At 21.9% G+C, this 12,763-nt stretch overlaps 1 protein-coding gene across 1 annotated transcript in view; it reads right to left on the bottom strand.

The window, feature by feature from the left end:
• LOC117183046 (serrate RNA effector molecule homolog) overlaps positions 1-12,763 on the bottom strand; it is a 93,731-nt gene that overhangs the window by 40,647 nt on the left and 40,321 nt on the right. The window contains exons 7-10 of the mRNA XM_033376199.1: positions 11,926-12,113; positions 11,715-11,831; positions 3,709-3,959; positions 3,351-3,491 (exon numbers count right to left, since the gene is read on the bottom strand). Of these exons, the coding sequence (XP_033232090.1) occupies positions 3,351-3,491; positions 3,709-3,959; positions 11,715-11,831; positions 11,926-12,113 (697 nt within the window). The remainder of the gene's footprint in view (positions 1-3,350; positions 3,492-3,708; positions 3,960-11,714; positions 11,832-11,925; positions 12,114-12,763) is intronic.

The following is a 12,763-nucleotide window of genomic DNA, read 5'->3' as shown; positions in this document are numbered from 1 at the left end:
CAAATTTGACATCTAAATTTGTGAAGAATTTTTTAAGAAAAATATTAAATTTTTAAAAAAGTTTCATTTTAAATCGACAAACATAATTTATTAACAAAATAGCAAAAATTGTCTACTCTCAAAAAAACTAATTTTCTAGAAAATTGTTGAGTTTTCAAGCTAAAAAAATAAAAAGTCGAGCTTTTTAAAAAAACCTTGAATTTTTCAAACGTAAATATGAATTTTCAAGCACGAGACTAATTTTCAAAAAAATGTTAAATTTTTAACGAAATAGTTTAATTTTAAACTGACAAAAATAATTTATTAACAAAATAGTTAAATTTGCAAAAAAAACTAATTTTGAACATAATAATTGAGTTTTCAAGCTAAAGAAATAAAAAGTCGAGCTTTTTAAAAAAAACCTTGAATTTTTAAACCCTTAAGGTGAATTTTCAGCAACAAGTTCTTTTTGAACCCAACAAAAATGAGTTTTTAAACACGAGACTAATTTTCAACAGAAATATTAAATTTGTAATAAAATTGGTAAAATTTCAACCGAAAAACATAATTATTAAAAAAATAGTAGAATTTAAAACAAAAAAAAAAAAAACTAATTTTCAACAAACTATTTAAATTTTCCAGCTAAAGAAATAAAAGGTCGAGCATTTAAAAAAAGATTTGACTTCTAAATTCGTATAGTTAATTTTCGAGAAAAATGTTAAATTTAAAAATAATTGAATTGAAAAATAATAATTGAGTTTTCAAGCTAAAGAAATAAAAAGTCGAGCATTTAAAACACAAATTTGACTTCTAAATTTGTGAAGTTGAATTTTCGCGAAAAATGTTAAATTTTTTAAATAGTTTAATTTTAAATCGACAAACATAATTTATTAATAAAATAGAAAAATTTTGTACCCCAAAAAAACTAATTTTCAAGAAAATAGTCGAGTTTTCAAGCTAAAAAAATAAAAAGTCGAGAATTTAAAAAAAAACCTTGAATTTTTCAACCGTAAATATGAACTTTCAAGCACGAGACTAATTTTCAAGAAAATGTTAAATTTTTAACAAAATAGTTAAATTTTCAAACCAAACAAAAAAACTAATTTTGAACAAAATAATTGAGTTTTCAAGCTAAAGAAATAAAAAGTTGAGCGTTTAAAACACAAATTTGACTTATGAAACCGTAAAGATGAATTTTTTAACAAGTTCATTTTAAAACAAAAAAGATGAATTTTCAACAAAAATGTTAAATTTTTAAAATAGTTTAATTTTAAATCGACAAACATAATTTATTACAATTTTAAACCCCCAAAAAGAAAGATGGATTTTCAAGCAAGAGACGAATTTTTAACAAAAATATTAAATTCGAAACTAAATAGTTGAATTTTCAAACGTGAAATATAATTTATAAACAAAATAGTAACATTTTTAACCTCAAAAAAAATAATTTTCAAGCTAAAAAAATAAAAAGTTGAGCGTTTAAAAAAAAATTGCCTTTTAAATCCGTAAAGATGATTTTTTTGAAACAAAAAGTTCATTTTAAAACAAAGAAAGATGAATTTTCAACAAAAATGTTAAACTTTTAGCAAAATAGTAAAATTTTCAACCCCAAAAATACTAATTTTCAATAAAGTGGTTGAGATTTCAAGCTAAAAAAATTAAAGGTCAAGCGCTTGAAAAAAAAAGTTTGATTTTTAAACTCGTAAAGATGAATTTTTTAACAAGTTTATTTTCCACTAAAAAAAAAGAGATGAATTTTCAAGCACGCGACTATTTTTCAATAAAAATGTTAAATTTGTAATAAAATAGTTGAATTTTCAACCGAAAAACATAATTTATTAACAAAATAGTAAAATTTTAAACCTCTAAAAAACTGATTTTCAACAAACTAGTTAAATTTTCAAGCTAAAGAAATAAAAATTGGAGCGTTCAAATAAAAAAAAGTTGACTTTAAACCCGTAAAAATGAATTTTTTAATAACAAGTTCATTTTTAACAAGAAAAAAAAAGGATAAATTTTCAAATACGAGACTAATTTTCAACAGAAATATTAAATTTGAAACAAAAGAGCTGAATTTTCAACCGAAAAACACAATTTATTAACAAAATAGTACAATTTTAAACCTTAAAAATACTAATTTTGAATAAAATAGTTGAATTTTTCAAAAGCTGAAAAAATTAAAAGTCAATCGTTTGAAAAAAAAGTTTCATTTTTAAATTCGTAAAGATGAAATTTTAACAACTTCATTTTCGACAAAAAACAAGAATAAATTTTCAAGCACGAGACTAATTTTCAACAAAAATGTTAATTAAAAAAAAAGTTTAATTTTAAACCGACAAATATGATTTATTAAGAAAATAGTATAAGTTTTAATCTCAAAAAACATTTTTTCTACAAAATAGTTTTCTACTAAAAAGTTGAATTTTTGTAGAAAAATTTAAGTCTTAAAACTAAAAAGATGAATTTGTAATAAAAAAGGTAGTTTTCGACCAGGAAATATTAATTGTAAGCAAAAAAAAAAAATTTTCAACACAAGATTGCAGTTTTCAAGCTAAAAACTATAAAATAGAACACGCTTTAAAAAACATTGGAGTTTTAAACCAATAAAGATGAATTTTCAAGAAAAAGGTTAAATTTTTAACAAAATAGTAAAATTTCCAATCAACAAACCAGATTTATCAACAAAATAGGAGAATTATTAACCTAAAAAGACGAATATTCAACAAAAGATTTGAATTTTTCAATTAAAAATAAAACATCGAACGATAAAAAAATTACTTGACTTTTAAACCCGTAAGGATAAATTCGCAATAACAAAAGTTAATATTCAACCAGATAATTGAATTTTCATGCATGAGACTAATTTTTAACAAAATACTTGAATTTTCAACCGAAAAACATAATTTATTAAAAAAAAAATAGTAAAATTTTCAAACCCCAAAAAAGTTGAGCTTACAAGCTAAAAATTCGAATTTTCTAGAAAATATTAACTCTTAAAACTGAAAAGATAAATTTTGAATAATAAATGTACTTTTCAAACAGGAAAGATGAATTTCAAGCCAAAAAAAAAAAAAAAAAAAAAATTGTCCACAAAAAAGTGTAGTTTTCGAACTAAAAAATAAAAAGTCGAACGTTTAAAAAGACATTTGACTTCTAAACCGAAAAAATAATAGTTAAACTACCAAGCGAGAGACGAATTACTAACAAAAAGATTACATTTTCAACAAAATAGTTGAATTTTTAAGTATTTTTTAACCATGAAGATAAACTGTAAATTAAAAAAATTAATTTTTAACCAAAGAGTTACAATTACAACGAAATAGTTGAATTTTCTTATTGTAATATTATATCAGCTGAATTTTTTTCATTACCCGAATATTATTCAAACTCCAGCAGATTTCTTTGATGTTGACTTGACGTTCAAATGAGACCCAACCACGACGGAACCAACGACGTTCTGGCTGTGGATCTGCTATCGCAACTCTCAAGAATCCAGGAAATCGTTTACACATCTAGAAAAATGTAAACCCTTTTTTACACTATACCCCTTTACAATTTCAATTATTTAACGCAAATTTAAAACGCTTAGAAATTAATAACTTTTTTAATTTCCGATTCTACTTTACAAAACTTAAAAATTTCAGTAAATATTTCAGAAATCTGAAATTGTAACACTGAATTTTCAAAATAAAATTCTTATCAATATTATTCTGAATAATTGTAACTTACGGCTTCGACTTCGGCTTTGGTTATTGTAGGCGCCAAATTTCTGAGGAAGATACTGCTCGTTTTATGAAGAGCGCGAGGTTCTTTCTCCTTGTCTTCGCTCGCCAAGTCAATGACAGTTTCCGGTTCTCGGGTTTCCTTCTTTTCATTTACGCTCTCTTCCTCGACTTTCGCCTCCTTTTCTTCCTTCTTCTTCTTCTTCTCTTCCTCATCTTCCTTCACTTCCACTTTTTCCTCGACTTTAGGCTCTTCTTCTAAACGGGAGAAAATATTTTTACATTGACGTATTTTTGTCTTTGCATATACAGGATGGCCGTTTTAATCAACGAAATAAATTCCCGGTTCGCAAACATTTTTCAGGATCAATAAAATTTTCAAGATGGAACACTAGAGCTACCAAATTTTCCACTTGAGGCAATAAAAACTGAGCTGCAAATGAGAGCACTCAAAGCGGAACTGTTAAATTTTCAAATTTTAAAATGGAAATTTAAAAGTTTTTAACTCAAAATTTTTGTATTCAAATTCTCAATAATTTACGCGTATAAAATTGAAGGTGCGACATTTTTAAATTTAAAATAATTAAAATCCACGTTATCATTTTCAATACTCTAAAAATGGAAATTTAAAAGTTTTTAACTCAAAATTTTTGTATTCAAATTCTAAATAATTTACGCGTATAAAATTGAAGGTACAACATTTTTAAATTTAAAATAATTAAAATCCACGTTATCATTTTCAATACTCTAAAAATGGAAATTTAAAAGTTTTTAACTCAAAATTTTTGTATTCAAATTCTAAATAATTTACGCGTATAAAATTGAAGGTGCGACATTTTTAAATTTAAAATAATTAAAATCCACGTTATCATTTTCAATACTCTAAATTAAAAAATCAATCTATGAACTTTAAAATCTTCAAAATTATATAATTTTAAGGAACTTTAAGCTAGAAACATCAAATATTGAAAGATTGAAAAAAATTTAACTAAACAATTCTTAAATTAGAAATTCAATTATTTTCTTTTTAAATAGTTAAAACATCCTTGGGAAGCTTCAAAATTTTGAGAAATCTAGAAGTTGTTTTAAATTGGTTTTAAATTTAAAATTATTTTGGTAATTTTTTCAGAACTTTCTAAATAGTTGTAAAAAATAACTTGAATTTTTTCTACAATTTTCATAGAATCCTAAAATTTTACAAAATTACTTTACAATTCGGATGTATAAATAACAATTGGACATTTATTATTTATAGGCGAAATTTTAGTAATTTTAAGAGATATGTAGAAGTTTTAAAAAGATTCAAACTTAATGTAAATTATTTAGTTAAAAATTCATTTTTGTAGATAGAAAATTCGTCCTTATGTATCGATTTTTTTTAGAAAAATCCACTTTTTTTGTTAAAAATTATCTTTGGAGTGGGAAAATTAACACTTTTCTGAAAAATTCAATTTCTTTACTTGAATATTTAAACTACTTGGTTCAAAATTCCATTATTTTATTTAAAATTCGCCTTTATTACTTGAAAGTCCAAGTATTGTTTGAAAATTCTTCTTGTTTGGTTGAAAATTAAATTTTCTTTGTGAAAATTTATCTTTTCGGGTATCAAAGTCAATGATTCAAGATTTTATAGTTTTAGGTTAAAAATTATTTATTTTTTTCGATTAAAATTTATAATTTATAATTGGTTGAAAATTGATCTCGTTTGGTGAAAATGTTCTCTTTTTAAAAAAAAAATGCAACTCTTTGATTAAAAATTAATTTTTTTGGTTGAAAATTTAACTATTTTTTTAACATTCGTCGTCCTTGGATGAAATTAACTGTTTTTATTTTAATTAAAAATTTTTGCGGTAAAAAAGCCATCTCGTTTTGTTAAAAAGAAAATTTTTTGTTGAAAATATAATTTTACTGATCTTTTCGGGTGTCAAAGTCAACGCTTTTCTAAAATTGTTCACTTTTATTTTAACTGTTTTTAATTTTAAATTGAAATTATTTTATATTGAAATTATAAATTTTTTTGTGCTGAAAAATCAACTTTTTAGGTGGAAAATTCTAGTTCTTGGTGTAACTACTTTCTTAAAAGTTCATTTTTTCAGTTCAAGATTGACAATTTTAATTGAAAATTCGTTTATTTTTTTGGACTTAATACTAATTTCTTGAAAATGTCATCCTTTTAGTTTAAAAATTCATTTTTTTTAATAGAAAATTAATTTTTTTAAATAAAAATATAAATGTTTACTGTTTGGTTGAAAGGTAATCCTTTTTTGATTGATGATTCAAATATTTTATTAGAATTTCGTCCTTTTTGGTTCAACGTAAATATCTTTGATTTAAAATGAAAAATTTTTTGTTTGTTTAAAATACCAACTATTCATTTTTTTGTCGAGAACAGGTTGGCCGTTTTAATGGACGAAATAAATAAAAACTAAATAAAAACTGGGCTGCAAATGAAAGAACTCAAAGTGGAACTGTTAAAATTTGGCACTTTGAAAATGGAAATTTAAAACTTTTTAATTCAAATTTTTGTTATTCAAATGGTCAATAATTTACGCGTATAAAATTGTAGGTACAAACCTTTTTCAATGCAAAAAAATATAAATCTACGTTATCATTTTCGATGCTCTGAATTAAAAAATCAATTAATGAACTTTAAAATCTTCAAAATTTCATGTTCAACTGAACACTTTTTAAATGAGAAATTCAATTATTTTCTTTTTAAATAATTTAAACATTCTTGAAAATCTTCAAAATTTTATTTCAAAATCTTGGGAAATCTAGAAGTTTTTTTAAATTGTTTTTAAATTTTAAATTATTTTAAAATTTTTTTCAGAATTTCTAAATATCTTAAAAAATTACTTGAATTTTGTCTACAATTTTCATAAAATCCTGAAAATTTTAGAAAATTTCTTTACAATTTGGATTCCTAGGAAAATGAAAAATTATTTTAAAAGAATATTTTAAAAGTTTTTCAAAGATTTAAGCAAAATTTTCAAAAAAGATTCTAGATGATTTTAAGAAAACTTTCTACCTGTTTTCAAGAAACTTTGCCCTATTCTAGTTTCTTTTTTAGCTTGAATGTAACTAAATTAAACGAAATTTTTTATTTGAAATTCATTCTTATAGTTAAAATTCTACTATTTGATTGAAAATTGATTTATTTAGTTGAAAATGCAAATATTTTATTAAAAAATCACATTTTTGTTTAAAAATTCAACTAATTCATTGAAAATTGAAGCACTTTTTAAAAAATTAACTTTTTTATTTAAAGATTAATCTCTGGTTGAAGTTTGAATTATTTTCTTGAAATTTCGTTTAATTTTTGGGTTTGAAAATTAATATTTAAGTTAGAAATTTAACTTTTCCATTGTGAGTTGAATATTTACCTTCTTTGACTCAAAATTGATTTTTTTTTAGTTGATAATTCAACTATTTGGTTAAAAATTTATGTATTATCTTGAAAATTAATATTTTTTGGTCGAAAATTAATTTTGTTGGTTAAAAAATCAAATATTTAGATAAAAAATCAACTATTTAATTGTATTTTAAAATCTTTTACTGGAAATTAATTTTTTTTGTCGAAGATTCATAATTTTAGTTGAAAATTCATCTCTTTTTCATTAAAAATTTAATTATTTTGTTGCAAATATGTTTTATTTTTGGTTAAGAAGTCATTTAGATTACTTGGAAAATCGCCTATCTCAAGGAAAATTGAACTATTTTTTGCAAATTTGTTTCATTTTTATTAAAAATTAATTTCCTGGACTGGAAATTTGACTTTTTAATTGTGGGTTGAAAATGTATCTTTTTTAGTAAAAAATTCTACTATCTGGTTAAAAATGTATCATCTTTGGCTGAAAATTTATCTTTTTTAGTTGAAAAATTCAATTATTTGGTGAAAAATTCATGTATTTTCTTAATAATTCCTATTTTTAATCGAAAATTAATCTTCTGTTGTAGATTCCTTGCTTTTTTTGCCGAAGATTTATCACTTTAGTTGACAATTTAATTACTTTATTGCAAATTAGTTTCATTTTTGGCTAAAACTGATTTTTTTGACTGAATCGTTAACTATTACATTTTGGATTAACAATTGATATTTTAAAGTTAAAAATTCGACTTTTTGGTTGATAAATTATCTTTTTTAATTGAAAATTCAAGTGTTTTGTTAAAAGTTCAGAATTTTTCGTAGAAAATTAATCTTTTTTGTTGAAAATCCAATTAACTGGTTGAAAATTCATTTATTTGATTAAAAATTCGTATTTTTGTGTCAAAAATTAATCTTTTTGGTTAAAAAATTACATTTTCAGTTGAAAATTCAACTATTTGGTTGAATTCTTCTTTAATTTTATTTAATTACTTTTCTGTTTGTCAATTCAATTTTTTCATAAGATTCATTATGTTACTTAAAAATTCACCTCACTGATGAGAATTAAAAACATTCCAAGGAATTTTAAATTTATTCCAGTAATTTAAAGGAATGTCAAAATACTTTAAAATGTTGTACTTTAAAATACTTTAAATTGTTAAACATTGCAAAGAATTTTCAAGATTTTAACAAATTTTCAAGGTATTTCAAAAGATTATAAATATTTTAGGATACTTTTTAAATAAAAATTCTAAGGAATTATCAAGAGCTTTAACAAATATAAAGGGAATTAAAAATATTTTCAAATATTTTGCATTTAAAATAATTCCAAAGAATCTTTAATTAATTTAAGTAAGGAATTTTCAAAATTTTTAAAGCGATTCAAAAAAATTTCAAATATTTTAAGATGTTTAAGAAGATTCCAAGGAATTTTTAAATTTATTTCAGTAATTTAAAGTAAATTTGAAGGACTTTTAGACATTTTTAAGTATTTTGAAACATTCTAAAGAATTTTTCAGTTGTTAAAAAATTGCCAAGGTATTTCAGATTATTATAAAACATTAATAATATTTTAGGATATAAGGAATTTACAAGAGCTTTAAAAATTTCAAGAGAATTTAAAAGATTGATAGAATGCTTAGGATATTTAAAAATATTCCAAGAAAATTTTTATTGATTTCAATAATTTAAAGGAATTTCAAAAGACTTTAAAGATTTTCGGGCATTTCTAAACATTTCAAAGAATTTTTAAAATGTTAAAAATTTTCCAAGGTGTTTCAGATTATTTTTAAAGATTAGAAATATTTTAGGATTTTTTAAATTAGAAATTATAAAGAATTTTTAAAAACTTTAAAGATTGTCAAAAGATTTCAGGATTTTTACAAAGATTTCAAGGAATTTTTTATTTATTTCAGTAATTTTATAGATTAAAAAAAATATATAAACAAATAATTTGTTGAAATGTTGTTTTCTACGATTTTCCAAAATTTTACGTTTTTTAAAGTTATATTACAAGAAATTTTGATAATTTTAGATTTAAAATTCTAAAGAATTTTAATAGACTTTAAAGATATTCGGGTATTTTTAAAGATTCCAAAGAATTTTAAAGAGTTTCAGAAAATGCCAAGAGAGCTCAAAAGATTTGAGGGCATTTAAAAAGATTCGGAGGAATTTTTAATTGATTTCAGTCATTTCAAAGGACTTTAAAGATTTTCAGGTATTTTTAAACATTCTAAAGAATTTTTAAGAGGTTTACAAATTTTCAAGGCATTGCAGATTATTTCAAAAGATTAGAAATATTTTAAGATATTTTTGAATTAAAAATTCTTACGATTTTTCAAGAGATTAAAAAAATTTCGATAAAATCCAAAAGATTTTAAATAATTTCGGCCATTTAAAAAGATTCAAAGAACTTTTAATTTATTTGAAAATTTATATTGTTTATTAGTTCAAAATTCAGCTATTTGGTTGAAGATTTCTGATTTTTAATTGAAAATTTGAGTGTTTTATTGAAAATTCTAAATTTTTGGTACAAAATTATTCTTTTTGGTTGAAAGTTAGAATTAATCAGTCGAATGTTAAACTCTTGTTGGAAATCCATTTCTTTTTGGGGAAGATTAAGCATATTACTGAAAAATTGATTTCTTTGATTAAAAATTGAACTATTTTCTGGAAAATTAGTTTCATTTTTAGTTAAAAATTAATTTTTGTAGCTAAAAATTAAACTATTTTGTTAACAACTCGTATTTTATGTTAGAAAATTAATCTTCTTGGTTAAAAAATTATCTTTTTATTTGAAAATTTAACTATTTTGTTGAATGTTGAACTCTTTTGTTGAAAATTCAATTAATTGGTTTAATGTTGAACCATTATGTTGGAAATTCTTTTCATTTTTGGTTAAAACTTAATTTTGTAATCTGAAAAATAAAATTCCATTCTGAGTTTAACATTTATAATTTTCAAGTTAAAAATTCAACTACTTGGTCGAAAATATATGATTTTTAGTTGAAAACTCAAGTGTATTTTTTTTATTTCGGAATTTTTCGTTGAAAATTCGTTTCATAATTTATTCATGATTTTTTTTTTCAATTGAAACTTTAATTATTTCATCTTGGGTTTAAAGATGATATTTTTTGTAGCTAAAAATTCAACTATTTTGTTTTAAAAATTCGTATTTTGGTTAAAAAAATTAATCTACTTGGTTCAAAAATTACTTTTTTGGTTAAAAATTTCACTATTTGGTTGAAAATGTATAATTTATAGTAAAAATTTCGAGTGTTTTTTTAAAGTTCGGAATTTTTGGTAAAATTTAACCATGCCATTTTGGGTTGAAAGTTGATACTTTTTGAGCTAAGAATTCAACAATTTTGTTGAAAATTCTTTTATTTAAGGTTAAAAATTAATTTTTTAAAATACATTTTACATATTTTCTTCATTAAACTTATCAATTGTTATTTTTGAAATTAAATTAAAATTATTAATCTTAATTACAAACTAATCTTTAATAAATTAATTAATATTTTAAGAATATTTTTTTTGTATTAAGAATTCAACTATTTAGTTGAAAATGTATCATTTTTAGTTCAGAATTCGAGTGTTTTGTTAAAAATTCGAAATTTTTTGTTAGACGATTAATACATTTCATTGCAAATTTAAATATTTGGTAGAATGCGGAACTCTCCTGTAGGAAATTCTTTTTTTTCTGCAAAAAATTCACTATGTTACTTGAAAATTCACCTCTCTGATGACAAATTTTAATATTTTGTTAAAAATTCGCTTAATTTTAATTTAAAAATTAATTGTTTGACCTGAAAATTGGACTATTTCATTTTAAGTTGAAAAACTATATTCTTTAACTTAAATATTCAATTATTTAGTTGAAAATGTATAATTTTAAGTTGAAAATTCAAGCGTTTTGTTAAAAATTCGAAATTTTCATTAGAAAATTATTTTTTTTAAATTGAAAATAAAAATACTTTGTTAAAAATTTTCTTCATGTACGGTTAAAAATTATTTTCTTAACTAAAAATCAAACTATTCCATTTTTTTGTCGAAAATTGATATTTTTTAGTTAAAAAAAAAGTAACTATTTACTTGAAAACTCAACTTTTTAGTTGAAAATTCATATATTTTGTTGAAAATTAATCTTCTAGGTTCAAAATTCACCTTCGAATATTAAAAAATCGACTATTTTGTTTAAAGTTTTATTATTTTGTTGAAAATACAATTATTTTCTTCAAGTTTAAATTTCTGATTTTCCAGACTTAGGTATCAAATTTTTTTTCTGATTAAATAATAAAATAAATATCTAATAAAATTCTTTCGTCATCCATGTAGATTTAAAAAATGTTTTTATTTATTTATTTATTTTAACGGCATCGCTTAAAAGTATCTAAAATCATTTTATAGATAAACCTAAAAAAAATTAACAAATTTTTAAATCCTATTTTGCAAACACTCAGGTATTAATTTTTTATATGTATAAAAAAAACTGAAATTTGTCAGAAGAATCAATTTTTTAATATCATTTACTGAAAAAAAAAAAAATTGAAAAAATAGCCTTGTCTACAAAAAAAAAAGTATAAAAAGAGAAAAAAATGGAGGAGCTTTGAAGCCTTCAAGTATTTTTGAAAAGGGAGTATACATACTTTTCTCAGTTGCTGGAGCGTTATCTTCACTATCAGAAGAACTTGAACTGCTTGTACTACTTGAGCTGCTGTTACTTTTACTTCGTTTCCGCTTTTTAGTGGCAGCTTCCGGAACTTCTGTAAAATATTAAAAAAAAAAAAAAAAAAAAATTGATGTAAAAATAATTGAATTAAAATTCGAAATTTTACACAATTCAAAAGAATTACAAACCTGGTTCTTCAACTTTCTCTTTCGGCTCCGATTCCTCTTCTCTCTCCACCTTTTCCTTTTCCTCTGCCTCCTTCTCCTCCTTTTTCTCGGGCTCTTCACCCTCCTCTTTTTCCAAATCTTTCATTTCGACATCTCCATTTCGCTTTTCCTCTACAGTTTCCTTCTGAGGACTCTTTTTGACTTCATCACTGAACATAAAGAAATAAAGTCATAAAAACAAACAAACAAAACAAAAAAAAAAATACGATGGTATCAGTTTTAATCGGAAAAATAAAATTCCCGGGTTTTTTTTTTTCCTGGTTGGCAAACATTTTTCACGGCCAATAAACTTTAAAAATTTCAAAACACTTTTTCATTTGAAATAATTAAAAATAAACTGCAAATTAAAGCACTCAAAAATGGTACTCTTAATTACTGATTATTTAAAATTGAAGTTTAAAAATTCTCAAATTAAAAAAAAAATAAAATAAACAGGAAAATTGAGAATTTTTTACTTTTACCAATTATAGATTTAAAAGATTCAAATTCAGTAAATTAATCAATCAATTAACTTAAACATTTTCAAAATCATATTATTTTACGCAAATTTAAGCTAAAAACATTTAAAATTGAAAAATTATCATTTTTTAACTGAATCTAGAAGTTTTAATTTTTTTTTTTTCAAATTTCAAATAAGATTTGGAAATTTTTAAAGAAATTACTAATAACTTTTAAAATTAATCGAATTTCCCTACAATTTTTAGATCTTTTAAAATATTCTTTTAAAATAATTATTCAAAATGAAAAATCATTTTCAATTTCCCTACGAATCTTAAGAGATTTTAAAAAATTTTTTGAT

This window comes from Belonocnema kinseyi, chromosome 2 (assembly GCF_010883055.1).
Source record: "Belonocnema kinseyi isolate 2016_QV_RU_SX_M_011 chromosome 2, B_treatae_v1, whole genome shotgun sequence".
Taxonomy (NCBI): Eukaryota; Metazoa; Arthropoda; class Insecta; order Hymenoptera; family Cynipidae; genus Belonocnema; species Belonocnema kinseyi.
Note: the sequence above shows the minus strand (reverse complement) of the source record. Positions and strands in the feature narration are given on the sequence as shown.